The sequence below is a fragment of the Megalops cyprinoides genome, chromosome 2 (assembly GCF_013368585.1).
Source record: "Megalops cyprinoides isolate fMegCyp1 chromosome 2, fMegCyp1.pri, whole genome shotgun sequence".
NCBI classification, from domain to species: domain Eukaryota; kingdom Metazoa; phylum Chordata; class Actinopteri; order Elopiformes; family Megalopidae; genus Megalops; species Megalops cyprinoides.
In genome coordinates this window covers 55,871,380-55,891,935 of record NC_050584.1, presented here as the reverse complement: position 1 = coordinate 55,891,935, position 20,556 = coordinate 55,871,380, and the positions used below count along the sequence as shown (strand labels likewise).

The 20,556-nt window shown below is 49.9% G+C and overlaps 1 protein-coding gene across 2 annotated transcripts; it reads right to left on the bottom strand.

The window, feature by feature from the left end:
* Nucleotides 1-23: 23 nt before the first annotated feature.
* Nucleotides 24-20,201, bottom strand: tprb (translocated promoter region b, nuclear basket protein). Of its 2 annotated transcripts, none has more exons than XM_036522766.1 (50): nt 20,050-20,201; nt 19,062-19,166; nt 18,886-18,959; nt 18,649-18,745; nt 18,300-18,403; nt 18,020-18,184; nt 17,806-17,898; nt 17,642-17,722; nt 17,406-17,493; nt 16,869-17,009; nt 16,528-16,622; nt 16,161-16,358; nt 15,967-16,074; nt 15,637-15,866; nt 15,081-15,244; nt 14,545-14,681; nt 14,096-14,244; nt 13,667-13,829; nt 13,383-13,517; nt 13,140-13,280; nt 12,875-13,043; nt 12,214-12,380; nt 11,934-12,086; nt 11,452-11,568; nt 10,794-10,997; nt 10,508-10,695; nt 10,168-10,315; nt 9,827-9,964; nt 9,421-9,552; nt 8,981-9,111; nt 8,665-8,875; nt 8,382-8,528; nt 7,901-8,099; nt 7,614-7,810; nt 6,984-7,057; nt 6,648-6,844; nt 6,108-6,383; nt 5,713-5,861; nt 5,450-5,530; nt 5,174-5,344; nt 4,553-4,708; nt 4,045-4,138; nt 3,647-3,840; nt 3,083-3,151; nt 2,894-2,985; nt 2,576-2,682; nt 2,157-2,255; nt 1,673-1,829; nt 927-1,045; nt 24-590 (listed from the first exon to the last, which is right to left on the bottom strand). In XM_036522766.1, the coding sequence occupies exons 1-50, from the start codon at nt 20,198-20,200 to the stop codon at nt 445-447; spliced, it is 7,101 nt and encodes a 2,366-aa protein (XP_036378659.1). In that variant the 5' UTR covers nt 20,201; the 3' UTR covers nt 24-444. The 2 variants fall into 2 exon arrangements, with proteins under 2 accessions (XP_036378659.1, XP_036378661.1); XM_036522768.1 differs by having other exon boundaries at nt 2,579-2,682.
* Between the last annotated feature and the right edge of the window lie 355 nt (nt 20,202-20,556).

Here is a 20,556-nt window from a genome sequence, read left to right as displayed (position 1 = left end):
AACAACCCCCCCCCCCTCCCAATACACACACGCAAGCGAACATTTAAAGCGCATTTAGGCAGATTTCAATACCTCAGAAACTTAAAAAAACAGAAGCCTTGGGGTATGGCGGCACGGAGTTGATGGTCAATGACTCCTGCTTCACCTGGAAAAGCGGCCTCTTACTCCCATCACACCTGTGGGAACAATGGCAACACCCTGTTTAGCGGGACAATAACTGTCAAACCACGGTGATATTCAATCTGCCTTTGAACCTGCGAATGATCCCTTAAAACCCTGTCATGTAGAATCATACATTGTATACAGTGCCAGTAAAAAAATTAACAATAATCCAGACAGGAATCAGTTAAATTAACACGCTGCTTTGTAATGTTTATTTTCTAACACTTGTTATTTTTTTTTTGGAATGTACATTAAAGTTTGATTCTGTCTAAGTGGTGTGTGTCAGGATGTGCCCTCACTGAGTGCCAGAGTGGTCCACTGCGTGGGGGTCTCACCTCTCTTGATGTGCCTCCCCCTGCTCTCGTTCCAGCGCTGCAGCTGGCGGTTGGGTCCGGGCCTCAGCGGTTTGGGCTGACTGCTGGGCATTTCTGACGGGGCAGATGTGTTAACCAGGGATGTTAAACTGCTGCTGAATCCAAGAACTGACATGACATCACTCACAATCACATCACCACTGTTTTTTACTTTGCACATCCCCATTTAACCTGAGAACCTGCAGCCCGATTTCTAACTGGTGGAGAACACCTGTAAGGTGGCGTTTTAAAAAATAAACCAAGCACCTGTTAAACCTGGGGAAAACATGGCTAAATTCAACAGCATTCTATGGAAATATATGTTTGAACAAAGCAGATGTGAAGTTAAGCATGGATCCAGACTGAGTCAGATACACTGCGCCCCTCTCGCACTGAGGACTGCTGGCGTACCAGTGGAGCTGGAGGACGGGTCCTGGCTGGTCGAGCTCAGGGTTGCTTCGTCCGAAGGCTGGGCCGGCTCCTCCATCTCTGCCTGGCTCTCTGGCTCCAGGGAGGCCTCAACACTGGTCCTGACCAAAGAAAAAAAACACATACGTGCCATATTTCCATTTCATTTATTTACACTTATTCAATCAGAGTACTTGGGGATTAATGATCACCAAGGGGATCAGCAGTGTGGTGTTGGGGAAAGGAGCAGGTTGGTGGTTTGATTCTCTGTTGAGGCATTACTGTTGTATCCTTGGGCAAGGTATTTAACCCACAACTGTCTCAGTAAATATCCAGCTGTAAAAATGGATAAAACTGTAATCTATGTGTAATCTATGTTGCTTTAGATAAGTTTATCCACTAAATGATGGTGATGGGAGAGCCACTTCACACATCAGTGCAGCAATACACCTGGTTAGGTTACCACTTTGAAAAGTCAGGGTTTTCATTTTTACACCTCCTTCAGCAGTGTTCCTAATCACTTCAATAGGTAATTGGTCCTGTTGAGCCCAGAAGGCATAACACTTCCCTATGGCCCAACACCCCAACATCTGGCAGAAATCTGGCTTTCATTTCAAGGCCTTGCATCCAACTACCATGCTACAATCCAGCATGGCTGCGTTTCCTCTGTGACATGCCTCAGATTTCCAGTCTGCTTTCAATTCTGTTGTCCACACAAACACAGCTGCTGCGTTGAACTGATACCGTACCCTTCGTTTTCTGCCTCCATGAACACCTCGTCTCTCTCGTCTCCGGGGCTGGGGTCCCCAGGAGCAGACAGGCCCGGTGTGGACGTGGTCACCATGGGAACCGACTGGGAGGCATTCTCTGGCACGTCCGATGGGTGGGTCTCAGTAAAGACAGACACTGACAGAGACAAACACAGTGATGCTTCACCTCACAGTCACACACCAGCGCTGTCAGAGGGCCACTTTTGGGCCAACACAAACAAAGCGAAAAAAAAAAGCACAAACCAGCTGTGAAAGAGGACAAAAAGATAATGGTCTTGTTTCTCCCAGTCCCCAATAATACCATGAGCTACAAAGGAACGTTTAACACTTTCTCTGTAATAGACTTCAACTTTTACACAGAATCCATCAAACAGTCATGATGTTGAAGGAACAAAGCATAACAACACGAGCAGTTATTAAAACGTATTCCAAAGGAGTACGAGTGAGATGTACCACGGCGTACCTGGGGCAGCAACCTGCAGGGGAGTGGTGGGAACACTGCGTCCACCAGACTCCTCTTCGTGTGCTGACAGGAACAGGGGACTTTCGTACATTCCCAGACCTGTACAACAAATTACATTACATTACGTGCATTTCGCAGACGCTCTTCTCCAGAGCGACTTCCATCACAATTACAGACACTGTTCAAAATTACATCTCCAAACTGGAAACAGTTACAAATTACACCTTGGAGGCTGTGCACGGTTCATTAAAGAGCGCAAGTCCATGTTTCCAAAAACAGTGTACTGGCATTTCAAATTTGGCTTTAACGATCCAGCCAGAACAGCTGCTGTGGATATATTCAGAAGTCAACATGCTAAGAATATGCAAGTGACAATTACGCCTTCCGCCATTAAGCGTTAAGAGAGAAACACAATGTACTTCCATGAGACGCCAGCTGTCCCAGGTCTGAGTGGGAGGAGCTTGTCTGTGCCATGTCTTCAGGCGGGCCGAACCGGAACCGTGAAACTCCGGCCACCTGGGGCGAGCTGAGCGCACAAAAAAACAGAGGCCAATGGGTCAGAACCAGCAATGGTACAACAGTAGAGACATGGGTAAAGCACCGACCTGACCACATTCGTGGGCCTGAGTGTGTCCACCACCAGGGAGGTTACATTTAAACATTTAACACACTTAACAAGTATCTACACCATAAAGGTTCTCAGCAAAGAAGGACACCGTCTAGATAACGATACTCACTGGATGGCTTCTGCGAACCCGTCGGTGCGATGAGGCACAACTAGCGTGGGGGTGCTGGGGACCATCCTGTCATCGTCATCGAAGAAGTGTTGCTGCGTGACACGAAAGCGGAGATGAGCAGGGGGGGACTCTCTCAGCCTCGGCTGTCAGAGACAGATGAGACCAGCCGGAGGGGGGGGAGACACTCACCATGCTGCTGCCGATCCCTGGGGTGAGCTGCAGCCCGCGGCCCACCGACTGCCGGCGGATGGGAATGCGCTGTGGGGACAGGAACACAGTGGCTCAACACAGGCCCCCCCGACAGACAGCAGCAGGCAGCCAGAAACATCCAAGCTAAGATATGTGTACAGCAATCTGACAGATATTTGGTGCACATATCATCTGATTAAACTGATCTGATTTTCAACACTGGAGAATTACAAAGACTACAATGTGTCTGTTGCAAGCTTACTGCGCAAAGATAAGAGGCAGCAGTGTGATGTAGTGGTAAGGAGCAGGGCTGGAAACTGAAAGCTTGCTGGTTCAATTCCCCACTCAGGGACTGCTGCTCTACCCTTGGGCAAGGTACTTAACCCAGAATTGCCTTCGTAACTATCCAGCTGTATAAATGGATAACACAGAGTAACCTATGCAAGTCGCGCTGGATGAGAACACCTGCTAAATGACAATTACGTAATGTAATGTAATAATGTAGAGGGTGGTGGTGGGGGCGGGGGCAGTTAAAGCACACTGCACACTGGGAGGCGTGCATACCTGCACCTGGGCAGGTGGTCCCAGCTCCTGGGCCGGTGGGGGGTGGATGTTGAGACGAGGGGGAAGTGGGTGTGGTGGTCTCCGAGGCGACTGTGGCGGGCGGGGGGCTTGGCGGTCAGCAGAGCTGGTGCTTGCCTGCTGTTCTCTTGGGGGTTCAGCAGAAAAGGACTCGGTGGTGCTACTGCTCCCCTCACCTGTAATGACGGGGGGACAACAGGGGATTAAGACGACTACTTACTGAACACGAAGGACCAGGAGACGTAAAGCTTATAATATGCTTATACGCTTATCACATGTTTGTTTTTAGCAGCGAGAGGACAGAGTACTCATTGTTAATTGGTTCAGAGTTCACAGCTCATAGGTAGAGTTTACGCGTTAACAGACAGTTTGGGTCTTACAGCTGGGGATCTGGGAGTCGGCCAGCCTCTGGTTGGAGTCAGTGGCTCCCAGGCTCTCCTCATTCTCAGTGCCTGGGTCGGTGGCCTCAGCTCCCTGGAGGGTGAAACAGAAGCCATGTGACTAACCGGCACGTCGCGGAACAAACGCTACGTTTCAGCATCCTGCCCTGGAAACAACGCGCTAGGTCTGAGCTCATGATTCATTTCCCATCCCTCGAAGCAGAAGCCTCCAGATAAACAGGGAGGCAGACATGTGTGAAGGGCATTCCCCCAGAGGTCTAGTAAAATCTCCGAGAGACAGCTGCGATCACAAAGCCACGTCGCCGCTTTGTTCGCAGCTCCGTGGCGCTAACATAAAGTCATCACCAGAACGCTATACGCCTGCTGAGACGCTGATTAATTGAATCCACATTGCGGGGTGTGGCGGAGCGCAGCGGCTGGCCCGGTCGCGGCGTGGGCGTAGGCGTAGGCGTTGCTGGCTCCGGGGATCGTGGGGGATGTGGCTCACCTCCGTGTCGTCTCCTTCGTACGGCTCGTTGCCGTCCCCGCTCCCGCTCCCCTCGTTGCTTTCCTCTCCCTCGTCGCCCATCCCAACGTCGTCATCTTCGTCCTCATCCTCCTCATCGTCGTCTTCCTCCTCCTCCTCCTCTTCCTCTTCGTACTCCTGCAGGGAAACATTTCAAAAGATATTTAATGACCAGCTGGAGATCCCTCTGGAAATAACAGGAAATATTTATTATTCAGGAAACATACTACAATTCAATGAGCCAGCATGTTCTTACTTACACTACAGCATTGCTATGTCTGTATACTTACACCTGTAGTACTTGCTGTTTATTTTATGTGTAGTATTGTTATACATTTTGGATTCTGTGATCTAGTGACTGATGTATGGTAGTATACTTGGCTTCCCTTGTCTAGTCAGGTTGCATAAGTTAACTTGTGGTGGGGTTTGAATAGTGTTATGCTCACACTCACTGGTCTGGGAGTGTTGTTAGCCTGGTCTGACACTGTTACTCATTCGACTTGAATGGATATACTTATGTTCTACTGTGCCAGAAATCGCTCTGGATAAGAGCATACGCTAAATGAATGTGATATAACACTTAATGTTTCAGATGAGGCGTACCTGGTCCACTTCCTCTTCTTCCTCCTCACTCTCGCTGTCTGTGCCGATGACAATGACATCATGCTGCTGCTCCTCAGGCTGCTCAGTCATGCTCTCCTCCAAGGGGACGAACTGGGATAGCCCCTCCCCCTCCCCATCCTCCAGCACAGGGTCCTCCTCTTCCACAGACACCTAGAGCCACACAGATGTGCAGACAGACAGACTGTTCAGCGCCTGTTACAGCACCACTATCAGACATGGCTCCAAACGTCACAGACCCTTCAGAGCAGGTCTCACCTGGGAAGCGTCTGGGGCCTCCTGGCTCTCTCCAGGGACCTCAATCTCAGCGTCAGTGCTGTCATCGGCTACCACTTCCTCCTGTAGGAAGGAATGGTGATGTCACCACCATCAGGCAGGGCAAGGCAGACATGTGAGACACAGTCCCACAACCATGTGCGGCTAGTGCAGCAACCATACACCACGTCACAGCACACCTTGCGTGAAAGCAGCCTTTGAGCTCGAACAGTGCGTGTGAGAAAGATTAAGGGCGCGGCGCTCACCTCCGGGCCCACCCTCTGGATGATGCGGAGCTTCTTGGGAATGGGCGGCTCGCCGGGTTCCTCCTGCGTCGTCTCGGTGTTGTCTGTGGAGCTCTCCTGCTCTTCGTCGCGGGGCCTCTTGGGAACGGACGTGCCTGGGGTGGCTGAAACTGCAAGGCCCCACAGTTAGTCCTGTGCCTCCAACACTTCACAGAACCCCCACTGCCTACACTGGGCAGAATCAAACCCACAATGTAAATCCACTTGGGAAATGATTTCTTTGGGGTCTTGCCACAACACTTGCTAAATTACTCCTGACAGTAATGAGAAGTTATGTAAACAGTACAGCTTGCCAATGGCCCAGTTTCTGAGCCTGGCATGAAACCATGGTGTAGAGAGTGAGGAACTGGACCCACCTGTACCAAATACTGCAGTGGAAGTGGAGGGCCTCTCCATCTGGGCGCTGGGCACGGCCTCCATCACGCTGGGGGTCGGCTCCTGGCTGGTCGGCTCCACAGGGGGCAGGCTCTGCTGGGTGGGCTGCACGAAGGCCGTGGCCTGGGTCTGCTGCTGCAGGGTCAGGATCGGCTGCGACAGCGTGGTCTGGACGTTGGGGCTGGTGGAGCGCACGGAGCCGCTGGCGCTGCCGAAAACGGTCACATGCTCCACGGGCCCCTCCGAGGACTGCATGGCTGGGGGTTCAGGCGAAGGGAAAAAAACGGCAAAGTGATGTCATGTTCCGGTAAATTACAGCAACGTAGTAACTGCATTCCAGCAAAGCGTGCAGACGTTGACTAAGACCCTCACAAGAAGAAATGAGAATGAAAAAGGCAGCTCCATTTGAAATGAGTTTAGAGAAAGATCCCTCAGGAAATTCCTGACTGTCAATGCTATCTTAAGTCTCTGAAGTGAATCACCATAAAGCAGACAGAACTTACATTCCATACTCAGCTCACCTTCCTGTGTCTCCACCTGGGTGGTGGGCATGACCGTGGCCGTTGGTGTGGGCGTAGTGATGGTGGCTGGCGTGATCATGGGCCGGATGCTGGCCCTGGGTGTAGGCTTGTTCCCAGGGATGGCAGGGGGTTTGCTGGGGGTCGCCACCAGGGGAGTTGGCTTTATGTTAGCCGTTGGTGTCTCTGAAGTGCTGGCACTGTCGTGGACAGAGGGGAGTCATTTCAATCATCACCGTGCAACGCTAAGTGAAGACAACACTCAAATCACATGACGGAAGACATTTAAACATCACAGTCACGTGTGAATTCATGCCGTGCCCCCCTCCATCGTCCTACCTCCCTCTGTCAGCGGCTGGGGTGGTCTTCAGTGTGATCTGCCTCTGCTCCGCTGGTCTCTGCTGCTCCTGCACCTGTGGGGTCAGAAGCTGGTGTAAACCCTGCATGATCGATCACCACTGTGCGTCTGTTCACCGCCAGGTTCGGGCAACTGACTGTCCCACCCTGATGGGGTCGCTCCTCTCCCCGGCTATACACGTCCCACAGGGGTCAGGACAGCGGAATCACTGGCCATTTTCCCACGCAGACTGAAGACCCACCTCTTCAGACTACATCAGTTCCCACCCCCTAACACCTGCTACTTGTATTACTTGCTGTATTTTATGTTTAGTGTTTGTGTTTTGGATTCTGTGATCTAGTGAGTTATGTATGGTAGTATACTTGGCTTTCCTTGTCTAGCCAGGTTGCACAAATTAAATTGTGGTAGGGTCTGAACAGTGTTACGCTAACACTCACTGACCTAGGAGTGTTGTGAGCCTGGTCTGAATGTCGCTCATTCAATCTGAATGGATACACTTATGTTCTTCTGTGCTGAAAGTCACTTTGAATATGAACGTCTGCCACATGAATGTAACGCAATGTAACATAATGTAATGTGTACACAGTGGACACCCTGGCCTCGCCCCCTACCTTGCTGGGCCCCTGCTCGGGGGGCTCGTCGCGCTGCTCGCTGTGCCTCTCCTGCTGCTCCCGGAGGTCCCGCAGCTCGCGCTCCTGCCTGCAAATACGCCCCTCGTACTGCGACTTCAGGGCCCCCATGCGCACCTCCAGCTCCTCCCGCTGCTGCTTCAGCTCCTCGTTCTCCTTCGCCAGCTGCTCCTTCGCACCTGCGCCACAGCCAGGGGTTCGGGTTACGAACGACAATGTCTGTGACCCGCACAGCCACACTAGTGAGGGCCGAGCGCTACGCTACTCACTGACGAGCTGGTTGAGCTTCTGCTTGGCCCCCAGGAAGGCCTTCTTGGTCTTATCCTCCTTCTCGGCCATCTGCTGCCGCAGCTGCTCCTCCTGCACGGACTTCTCCTGCAGCTCCTGCCTGAGGCGGGCCAGCTCCGGCTGCAGCTTGCTCACCTGCTCCTGGAAGCCCCTGGCCTCGGCCTCGCGCTCGCCCACCGTCTGAGCAGACAGGACACAGTCAGCCTCGCTGTCACTCACCAGCAGATATGGCATGCAGGCACAGAAACCCATTCTGTCCACAGAGTGTCTTATTTTGTCTGGTTTCTGTTAGACTTTTATACATGAATAGGTTTAATACTAGTAAAACTGTTGTGTGGATGTTCTCAGGTACAAGAAGAGAGGAGAAACAAATAGAAAATCCACTACACACACATAAAACACGGATGCTTTTTTTTGGTTCCATGAGATAAGCCCACAACTGCTCCAAGAAGGCTCTCTCACCTTCAGCAAGTTCTCCACTTGGGCCTCCAGCTCTCTGGTCTTGGTCTCTGCTTGACTCAGAGTGTCCTTCAGGGTCTGGATCTCTTGGACTGAAGCCTGCTGAGCTTCCTGCTCCTGGGATGGCTTGGCAGCGGCTTCAGCGACCAGCTGTAAGATGTGTCCCCACAACAACAAATTCAGGCCCACCAATCCTCAGAGTAAGTGAATGGGTTTGAGTAGCTTAAAGGATGAGGCTGAAAGCTATTGCGGTTTCTGCCCATGGCAGGGCACTGTGTCACCTCACCTTGTCATGCTGGACCTTGAGCTCCTCATACTGGGTTTTGTATCGGCGGCCAATCTTCTTGACCTGTGTGATGGTCTTCACCTTCTCCTGGATGTCCAGGACTTTGACCTCCAGCTCCTTCTTCAGGTTGTCCCTTTCAGTGGTCACCTTGCCCAGGTTCTCCCGCAGGTTGTGCAGCTGGCTCTGCATGGTCGTTGCAGAAGCGTTGCTCCTGTTTTGAGGTGGGAAAAGTTAAGATATTTACCGCCGGCTCCCCCAGAAAATGAGCAGGCCACAGGGCAGGCACTCAGTAGCAGAACCCAGGGCAGGCACTTACCTAGCAATCTCAGCCTTCATCCTGCCCGTCTCCTCAGTCAGCTGCTGGATGCGCTTCAGATGGGCCTCCTTCTCAGAGTGCAGCTTCTTGTATTCCTCTGGATCAGTGTCTTTCTGCTGACTCACCAGGTGCTGCCAAGACACAACAAACCCCACATTAATCTTAGGCACACAAGCACTTGGCCACAGGATCTCGAATAAATACGTAAATGAATATAACCGTCATTCTGAGTTTTCAATTATAAACCGTTTTGCTGGAGGTTCTATTGCCTGCCTTTTTCTTGGATCAATTTTTAAGCGCTTTCCAGCTGGCTCTGTCTGATTTTTTTTGTCTCTGGAAAACATACTTCTTTCCCAGTGCTTCATGATGAAACGGTAAAAATGCAGAAGAGCAAATACACGTTCGTGAATAAATCCTATACACCGCAGCGGGGCTCTGACCTGAGTCCTGGCTTTCCAGCGCTTGATGTCCTCCTCCAGCAGCTTCTTCTCGGCCTGCAGCATGCCGCTCTTCTCGCTCAGCTCCGCATTCGACTCCTGCAGGGGCATGATGTCCGCCTCCAGCTTGCTCACCTGCCGGTCACAGCCCACAGCAAGCATCAGCATGGAAACCCTCACAGATCTGAGCTGCTTCCAAGGATACCAGGATTCAGACTGACAGCACGTCCTCATCATCATGTAAGACTTAACACAGACACGATAGGGCATAACATGAACCCCAGTGCTTAAGCACAACTCAGATCATGTATCTATATATGTCTGTGTCCGATTTTGACTGCTGCGGGAGGTGACTGCAGTGGGCCTGGTATTTCCCCACACGGTGAGCCCTCTGTGTGCGAGTACGTGCCTTGGCCTGCGTCTGCTGCAGCTCCTGCTCCAGTCTCTCTCTCTCCTCTCGAAGCATCTTGTTGGTCTCCACCAGCACGTTCATGGTCTCCGTCTTCTTCATCAGCTCGTCATGCTGTGCCAAGGTCTTCGCCGTCACCTGCCCCGCAAATGGTTACAAGTAAGAAATGAGACCCCAAGGGCCCTGAACTGACTGTCCTGGCTGAAGATAGCACTCCTTTTAATCTCCAATCATCTAACATCAGAACTCCTTTGTTGTTCAGTTCAGATTGAGATATAATGGTACTCGCATTACTGTATGTAACGTAATGACTGTAATGTAATATTTCTCTGCAGCCTCACCTGCACTTTCTCCCGCTCTGCGTTCAGACTGTCCTGCAGATCCCTCAGCTCCCTCTCCAGGTGCTCCACCCTCTGCCTGTGACGCAGGCTCTCCACCTGAGCCACCTCGAACCTGGTCTCTGCAATCTCCTTCTCCTGCCGCACGAACCTGCACACGACGAACATTTCCACAGCCAGGTGAGTCAGGGAGACATTCAGGTGCACTGAGACTGAGTGTCAAATATCCTGTATGAGATAAGCCAGGCAATCTGCTTGTCTAAGCTAGAAGAGAAACAGGGGAGAGGCAGTCAGAGGAGGAATGAGAGAGAGAGAGAAATGACAGAGAAAGAGGTCAGGTTACCTGAGGATCTCCAGGAGCTGCTCCTGGGACTTCCCTTCCTCAGTCAGGGAGATGTTGAGGGGGCTGTCCTGTGCGGCCTGCTGGACAGACGCCACCATCTTGTTGCTCATGTTCTCGATCTGCTCATGGAGCAGGCCGTTCTGCTTCTGCAGGTCCTCCGTGCGGGACAGCAGCTTGGACACTTCCTCCTGGGAAAGAGAGAAAGGGTCAGAAAGAGGTGAGTGGGGGAGCCAGCGAAAACCAGCCCAGACCTCCCAGACCGGGCCTCTAAGCGCGGGCTGCTCACCTTCAGCATCCTCTCCTGCTCCTCCCAGGACACGCGGGCCTCCAGCAGCTGCGCGCTGGCCCTCTGCGCCCTCTCCTCCAGCTGCGCTCGCATCTGGAACACCTGCAGCACCTGCTTCTTGGCCGCCTGGAGGGCCTCCACGTCGGCGGCGTGCAGCATCAGCTCCCGCTCGTACTTATTCTGGGCCTCTGCAGCCATCTTCGCCTGAAACAGACCGCCGGGACAACCGTCACAATGGCAGCGCCTGCAGCTGGCCCATTATATCATTCCACTCATCATTAATGGGTTATGGTTGTTCTCTTATTTTTGTGTGGGGCAGTCTTGGCCCTGGAGCACAGAAGACTTTGTTTTTGTTTCACCTTGTAAATAACATAATTGGGGCAATTATTACGGCGTATGCAGGTGACTGTGTGCACTCGGTGAAATGCTGGGCACCCCAAGAACTTGGTGACCTGAATCAATTGAGCATGATAATTAATCCAATTATGTGAAGAGCTCAGGGAAAACAAAAAAAACAGAAACACTTGGTAGAAACACCGGCACTCTGGCTGCCTCTCTCTAACGTGGGGTGACGTTACCATCCCTAATGTTAGCGGGGTTGTGGAGAGCAGCTGTGCTGGGTGGGTGCGGTTCTCTCGTGGATGTGCGCACTCCTCACCTGCTGCTGGCTGTCCTCGATGGCCTGCTGCTCGTGGGCCGCTGCCACCGTCGCCCGCTGCAGGGCTTCCTGGAGCTCCGCCTGCAAGCTGCTCAGGCTCTTCTTCAGCTCGCTCACCTGTCGGGAGGAGAAAGATTTCCAGCTTCAGCTCTGATGGGGCATAGCTCAGAGGTGCACGAACAACGGACTCACTTTCAGTTGGACAAGGCTTACTCTGTACGGCTTAACAAAGTACAATAACTCACTACACTGCATTTCTCTGTGCTTAAAGGAGATATATTAATACATATGTCTTAGGAATCTATAAGATAAATATCAAAATGAGCTATCTGTAAAGTAATTGTCCATATGAGTTGAAATAGACAGGTATAACTGACACTGTATTCTGCTGTATATTTCTGACTTCTAGGCAATGTTCAAAGAAGACATCCATGGTCTGACATCCATCTGTGCTGCTGAGAAGACTGTTGATCCTGCGGTACCTGCTGCTCTATGTTCACGACCGCGGTGCGTTTCTCCTCCTGCAGGCCCTGCTTCTCCTTCTCAGCATCCAAGAGCTTCTTCTCCAGCTGCTTGTGGTACTCTTCGGCCTCCTTCAGCCGGTTCTCGATGGTGGAGCGAGCCTGTTCCGTCACCTTCAGAGAGAACGAGGACAGACCTCAACACGGTGACAACCTGTAACAGCCGGTGGGCAGCGGCAGAGGCAGGTGCTGGGCCATTTGCACACTTCTACAAGCACTGCGGCATGCAGGTTGGTCTGACCTGCTTCTCCTTGCTGAGGGACTCCTCCAGGCTGAGCACCATGGCCCTGTACTGCTCCATGTTGGTGGCGGTGGTCTTCAGCCGCTCCCTCAGCTCCCCGGCCTGCTCCTCGGCCTGCCTGAGGCGGCCGTGCAGTTCCTCCACGTCCTGGTCCGACCCACGCAGCCCTGGCAGTTACACAAACAGGAGTCGCAAACCACAGAGAGGGCACATCTGTTAGGGCTGCCCAAAAACCATATCCTGCGTTAAATTTTACTGTATAAGTAACATAACAGTCAAGATGGCGTTGTATTTCAAAACCACAGGCTTGAATGTAACTTTTAATTGCCTCATTCCCCTGAAAACATTAAACACCCACCCTGTTTACAATTTCAACTCTGTTGTAGGGCTTGACCTCCACTTACATATGGAAAATCAAACAACCAAATGAGACAGAATTTACATGTTTCTTCTCAAGCAAAAGAAGTGGGACACATATTTTAAACATAAAAAGGCTGGCCTAGACTAACTGAACGCTGACCAGCCCTCTGGGTTTGAAATCAAACACATGTAGCGTTACAAAACAAACTTCTCCATTCTGTAACTGAAATCAGGGATAAGCGCGATACGCAGTTTCAGTGACGTGCTCCATGCAGAACTCCACAGCCTCGGCAACCCACACCTCTGAGGATCGCTCCCGGCGACGACAACGGGGTGAGACGATTCTCAGAGCTACTGAGCTGCTGCCGGAGAGTGCTGATCTCCTGCTGGGCGGCGTTCAGGAGCTCCTTGGTCTTCTGGTGCATGGCGCTCTGGGCCTCCAGCTGCTTCTTAGCATCCATCAGCTGCAGCTGGAATGTCAATGATACAGAACGGGGGGTTACAGGTTACAGGGGCCTTGCTGCGCGAGTAGGGCCGCTCTGAGAGAGAGGGGAGCAGGTGCTTACGTCTTGGTTGCGGCTCAGCACGTGCCTCTGCTCCACCTCGTGCTCCAGCTTCTTCTGCAGCTGGCTGATCTCTCGCTCCTGCTTCTCGATCTGGTTGTTGAGGCGCTGCCTGGTGTCGGTTTCGGCGCGCTCCAGGGTGACCTATCGCACGAAAGAGGGAGGGAGGTGCTACACATCAGGGCCCATGTACCAATGAGTGGTTTTCCAAGGCCGTTTTAAAGGCTGTGCTCCTCTCACATGTACCTGGATGGACTTGAGGTTGGTGAGGAGCAGGTTCTGCCCTCGCTGCTCGGCCAGGATGGACTCCTTCTCCTGGCTCAGCCTGGTCTCCACCATCTTCAGCATGTCCCTCTCCTTCCTCAGGTTCTCAGTGCGGGCCTGAGGGAGACCATGCGCTGCATAAGCTCGTGCAGTGAGAGAGTGGCGGCTCTCACACAAACAAACAAACAAACAAACAAACACACACACACACACACACACACACACACACACACACACACACAAAACACCCAAGCGCCCTCTCCTACCTCAGCCATGGCGAGTCGTTCGTTGGCTGCCTGCAGGTCCTGGGTCATGGTGTGGATGATCTGCTCCTGTTTCTGGGTGGTGGCTGTCATTTTCTGGCTCTTTTCACGCAGTGAGGCGATCTCGCGTCGGTATCCTTCCACATTGTCCTGAAGCATCTCATACCTGAAACACACACAGGAAATGAAATACCACATTTACAGACTGATATGTGTGATCCCAGACCTGGTTTTCCAATTGAGGTACTATCTAAATGGCAAAGATGTTTTAAAATCCAGCAGCTAAAGGGACCACAAAAAAAACAAATGAGATGGGAAATATTGACACAGGTGGTTTTAAGTCTGTTCCAACAAACTCACACATTATAACATCTCACAGCTATAAACAATGTACTACCAGGCAGAGAGATCCTCTATGCATTGTTAGCTTACCGTTTAGAGGCAAACTCCAGCTGAGTGGATATCTTGGTGTTCTGGGAGCGGAGTTCAGACACCTGTTCCTGCAGCTTCTCATTTTGTTCATTGAGAATCTTGTCATTCTCAGCTTTTTCCTTCTTGTATGTGGTGAACACCTCTTGGAGCTAAAGCAACAGCACAACAGATTGTATACCAACACACTGCCTATTCAGAGCAAACTCTCACCAAGATGAAGTGACTTATAGCTATTTCTATTGCTGGTAATCATTGACAATATTCATTCAATATAACTCAAGGTTGATGAGACTTAATTTTCAAAGCAAAACTAAAGACGAAGAAGGGACAAACCTGAAAGAAAAATCTTATCAGAAGTTGAATACTGCCCTCTAGTGGCATGCTTGCCAACAAAAACGCACTTCCATTCCGAGAAGACTTCACATTATTTGTCCGAGAGCTGTCCTCACCTGTTTGAGAGCAGCCTTGGCCTCGACAGCCTCTGTGGACTCTGTTACAGCAACCTGCACAGGTGTGGCTGTGGTGGGAGTGACTGCTGGTGACCGGCGAGGGGTGGAGGTCAGGGAGAACTCCTCTGGGGTTGCACCTAGGAAGCGTGAACCGTATGATGAAGCGAATTTTTTACATTACCAACTACTACACCTAGGTCCTGGGTGCCTTTTTAGTAAGGCACATAATGCATTACAGAATTTATGAAATATCAGTAGCAGGATGACATTGTGCATAATCTGTAAAGAGCTGATACTGCAACACTGCTATAAAAGAGCCATTCTTTTCCGTCTCATCCATCTCATGCATAGACCTACCACCTCAGTGCCAATACACTGCCAACTTCGATGGCTAAGAACTTCACCTCACACTGGCACTAATACAGTAACTGAACCATTAGCTGTTCATTTCACCCTTTCTTCTCGCCCCTCTGGTCTGAAACTGAATGTCAGAGGTCCTCCTCGTTGCGTCAGAACGCAGCAGAGGGCCGGCCCACCTTGCACAGGGAAGCTGACCCCGGTGGTCTGGGCCAGCAGGATGCGGTACATGTCCCTCTGCCGCACGATGGACTCGGTCAGCTGCATCTGGTGGTTGCGCTGCTCCCGCAGCTGCTCCAGCTCGCTCTGCACCTTGTCCAGACTCAGCTCCAGCTCCGTCTTCCTGCAGGGACAGGAGATACTCTCCAGCACTGCAGCAGCCATCCAGATACAGTCACGAAAAGAAGCTCTAACACAGTCAAGCTTCTTTAAGGTATACTACTACCTGGCACGCTCACTCCCTAATGCCAGCAAGCCTACTTCAGGGATGCACCTGATTAGTTTTATTCAAGCGCAGACAAAAAGTAGCAAATGAGATGTTTGGCATCATCTATACTGGTTGTTTCATTCAGGACTTTAGTTACGTGCTAAAATGCCTTAAATTGTTTCTGAATCAAATTACTGAATTCAAACAGGTCCTGGTTTTGCCTGCTAAATATAAACTCTCTATAAACATGCATTACTATCAGGAAAAAAGCAGCCTATAGGAGAAACAGAGCAGACTGAATATGGCACCTTGAAGATGCAGCTTCCATCTCCTCCTTTTCTTGGGCCTCGCCCAACTCCCTCAGGGCCACTAGGAGGCGCTGGTTCTGCTGTTGCAGCTCTTCCACACTGCGGAAGGTGACCAGGCATTGAGAGATGACGTCAGAGGTGCTAGTGATGTCAGCGGAGCTAACGTCCTCATCATCTCGGATCACATGGTTCCCACGGGCCTCCTCCAGCTCGATTAGCAGAACGCGGACCTATGGCAAGCGGTTCAAGTCACTTTCCCAATACGACAAAACCCAGCTTCGTGAACCAGTGATACTTATATTTTTTATACAGGACATAGTTTTAGCACACCTGTTGAGACATGTCAGCAAGCTGCAGCTCAAATCTCTGATTGTCCCTCTCCAGGACAGAGGAGCGCTGGTTGGCCTCGTCCGTTTCCTTCTGCAGGCGATGAATTTCCTGGAACAGCAATAAGGTAACATTATTAAAAACGCCCCATGTGTACCACACTCTCCTTGTAGATCGACCGATAAGCTTCCTCCCACCTTCATGGCTTGTTCCAGCTTGGTGGACAGGCTGGCCACGGACTTCTGCATGCGCTCAAACTCATCGCGCTGGCGCTTCAGCAGGGGCGCCTTGGCCTCCACCTCCTGCACGATCTCGTCCAGGTACTTGTTCACTCGCTTGTTCTCCATTCGTTCCATCTGCAGCTGGTCCTGCGTCTCCACATACGCACTGTAGAGCTAAAACATAGGGGCACAAGGAAAGAGTGTCAATTACACCCCATCACAGGGGTTCAACCATACCCACCAATGTACCCTGATGGAGCGCGTCAAAAAAACAGTCAAGCTTCCTTCATATATCATGCCGTTATTGAGGCTACAGAGTTGTGATGATGACTTGATTTCATACCTCCGTTAGCTTCATGCCAGGCTTAACAATCTTTGCTACAGCTGCTGCAGTCGGGGACATGGTGGTCAGCTGGTCTTCTGAAAGGACATCTATTCCTGAAAAACACCATCAATCCACTAAAGTTCAAGTCACCACCTGTTCTGCTGGGCAAAGTACTAAAGAATTTATCATGAAGACACTGCATAAAATATCTCTGAACACATTTGTTTTGCCTTTTGTATGCACCAGGAAATACTTTACTTGCTTATTCTACATATTAATCTTGTAAGTCTCCCTGGATAGGGACCTCTGCGAAATAATTACATACATGAATAATAACTCATTTATAATGAATTTCTCACCTCTGCGCTTGGTATCGGAGAGTAGCACATTGGCATTTTCTAGCTCTTTTTCCAAGCTACTAATCTTGTCCTTCAGCTCTGCTTCCACCTGGTCCTTGGATTCCTTCATTTCCAGCAGTCTTGCCTCTGTTGCTTTGTTGGCTTTGAGAGCAAGGAAAAAATCGTTAGCAAACAGTGATGGACCAGCTATCCCATCCTTTCAGATTCTAACCCGCTTCAGAAAAACGTTAATGAACATTCAGGTTGTGACATAACCATGTGTTTACTGTTTACACGCGTTCACAACCTGTTTGAAAATGACAATGATTCTGTCGATGACCATTTTAATGGAGAACTCTGATAGCGAAGTCAGCTTGTCGTGTCGATTAGAAAAGGAGGAGTGGATTTTTGGCTTAAAGGGCCACGATCTGAAATGCTCACTACATTTATGTACATAACACACATCCTAAAATTTATTAAATTTGAATTCAAATGCAAGCTCTCCTTTAACAGGGTTCATGTGCAGAGAATTAGTCTGGAAGGGCGAGCGTCCCTCACCTTCTCCTGCCTCCTTCAGCAGCTTGTGGAGCTCCTCAACAGCACGACTCAGCTCCTCGCTCTTGGACTCAGAGTCCGCAGCTGCACCCTGCAAGCACCGGACAACAAGGCCTGAACTTTTAAACGGCTGCACTGGCTAATCAGAGTGCCCCTTCATGTTTTACTTTAACCCCCCAGCTAAGTTCTACAGCCTCCACACACGCCACAAAACCCCTGCGTGCATAAGTTCTTCTTACCTTGTACAAGTTGGACAGCTTAACGTGGGCATTCAGTTCATTGCGGAACTTCTCCTCCATACTGGCGTGCTGCTCTTTTGCCTTATGAAAACAAACAAAATGTTAGGTATCTGAAATTTCAAATTTAAAGGCAAGTCACGACAGGGAAAGCCAAACTAAATTACCTCCTTCAATTTGTTTATAAAGTCCTCTGTTTGCTTCTGGAGGTGCTCATTAGATGTCTTGAGGCTGGTCACTTGATCCTGGAGCCTGGTCAACTGCACAAGAACAGACCACAATGTAAATAACACTGTCTATGGCTTCCCTCATAGGAAAACGTTTTCAAAATCTGTGAAACAAGCAAGTCCAACGGAGAGCCTGCACCACTTTCTATGTTACCTCTTCATTCTTGTTCTCCAGGTTACATTTGAGCTCCAGGATCTCATTGCCCTTTTCTCTGGAGAGGGAGAGCAGCTCCTCGCTTTTGGTTTTCAGCTCGGCGTTCAGCCAAGTGATCTGGTTCTGCAGGAGCTCCTTTTCCTGCTCCATTCTCTTCTCCCTGTACTGGAACGCCATTACAACCATGTGAATTGGTGGGCATAATGAAACAGCAACATCTGCAACACCACACTGGGATCTGTGATCCTTCTGTCAAGGGAGAGAGGGGAATGCTCCTCACCTTGATGGAAACCTCTGAGGACTGTAGCTCATCCAGTTTTAGCTGGAGTTCCATCTTCCCTGCGTTGGTCTCAACAAGTTTGTCGCTGAGGCGTTTCAGGTCCTCTGTGAGAATTTTAAATGGAACCACCAAAGCACCAATAAGCTATTTAACACATTGAGCAAAGTAGCGTGGCTGTACTGTGGTATTAGCTCAGGTATACAGACAGATACATTCACTGTGTACATATCATGCTAATGATGACATTAAGTTGTTTCAAACTGATGTTTTGGTTTTCCTTAATGGGACGAGGAATGTATGTCTGAGTCTGTATGGCTGTATGAGTGCCAAAGCAAATAAATGTCCATACCGTTAAGATGCTCCACTTCTTGGGATCGCTTCTCAAGCGTACGCACCAGCTCCCGCTTTTCCACCTCAAGCTCATATTTAGCCTTGGAGAGTTCACTCTAAAGCCGAAAAAAGTTTAAGGAAGAATATTATAATAAGACGCTTGTTCAGTGCTAACACAGTTATTATTCCATATGACATTATTTAACAGTGTAGAACCACTACTGCATAAACTGATAGACTGACAGAATGTTTTCACCTGTTCAGAAGAGAACCTGTCTTTGGATGCTTCGTGTTCTTTGTTCTGTTCTTTTACAATCTTCAATTCTTCACCTGCACAGACAACATGGTTTGTCAACAACGGTCTGCACTGAGAGTGATATAATTTCCACTCGGCTGCATTCACGGCAGTAAGCAGATTGTCCGTTCACTTACTGAGCGTGGCAAACTCCTCTTTGAGCTTGTGGTGCTCCTGAGTTTGGGACACAAGCTGCTCCTGACTCTGTGCCAGACGCTTCTCAATCTCGAAGTATTGTTGCTCTGATGTTGTTAGACAAGGTTGTGGTTAATTAAAGAACAGAACGGGATCCCGGCAATGGGAAAATGTAACGTTAGGCAAAATACTCGTTGATGCACTGACATTCTACGTGAGTATATTCGTGAACTTGAACACTACTTAACACATTACCGACAACGTGCCCGCCACCATATAGCTAGGTAGCCGACCAACATGATGGCTTGTGCTGGCTCATCAGCATACCTAGCTAACATGTGAGACCAACTAGATCACCAATACGGATAAACTGAATTCTGAAACAAGACAGAAGGTAATGAAATATATCCATGTTTAAATAAATGGCTCAAACACCGACCTGTTACAAGTGAATATGACTACATGTTGCTGACACTATTAGCTAGCCACGACAGATCTGTGAGCCATTAACATCAGCTAACTACCATTTCACTGCGGAACACAACAGAAAGCTAAGGGCTGAGAAGTGACACTGTTTCGGTAAGTTTACGCCGGCAAAAAGACACCGCTTCATTATAAATAAGTGGTGTTACCCAGTTACCGGGTTATTAAAAGATGCGTCCAGCACACAAACAGTAGCTTGTTAGCTAATTGTAGCTAGCTGTGTCATAGCCTGCTTGTCGGAACTCAACTAGCTAGGCCATCTTCCCGAGCACGCAGTTTCAATACACGTATTTCAGAAGAAATATATTACGCTTATATCTGGTCAGTTAGCAGAAGCGCCAGCGATTAATGCAGATCACATAGTACGCAGCCTTCTAGCTAGCTATTATAACCCAGCTCATAAACTTGCAAGCTACAAAGCTAGCCTCGTATCTAGCTAGTGTAGTTAGCTAAGTGTTGCACCCCATGCAAATCATCAAAAACAAATGCTTTTACGTTACAACTTACCACTGTCCACTTTAAAACGTTCATGGTACGATTTGAGAGAATCTACTTCGGATTGCTGGTCGGAGAAGAACTTCTCGAGTTTGTTTTGAACGGCTTTCGGCAGTTTACTTATCTCAGACCGCTCCAGGATCTGCTGTATGACTGCCGCCATCTTTCACCCTGCTTGCGATTTGAACCGGGGGATAGCGCCAACCTTTGGATGGCCCACTTCCGTAGTGTAACACAGGCTGGGGAGCTGAACCTCCGCTGCGACGACCTGGATTGGCCCTCGTGTGTAGTTAAGACAAGAGACTGCGCTCCGCTCACGTCTGCGTACTATAGATACTGTAGTAACATAAACAAAAGGCATGCGGAGACTTTCATCGTCACGGTGTCTATGAGCGAAGTTGAGAAGACATTTGCTGAAGATTTTTTACTGAAAAAGATATTTACTGAAAAAGCACCCGGGCTGATTTGCAAAAATGTGTTCACGCTGGGAGACTAAAGTTGATCAAGTGATGATTTGAT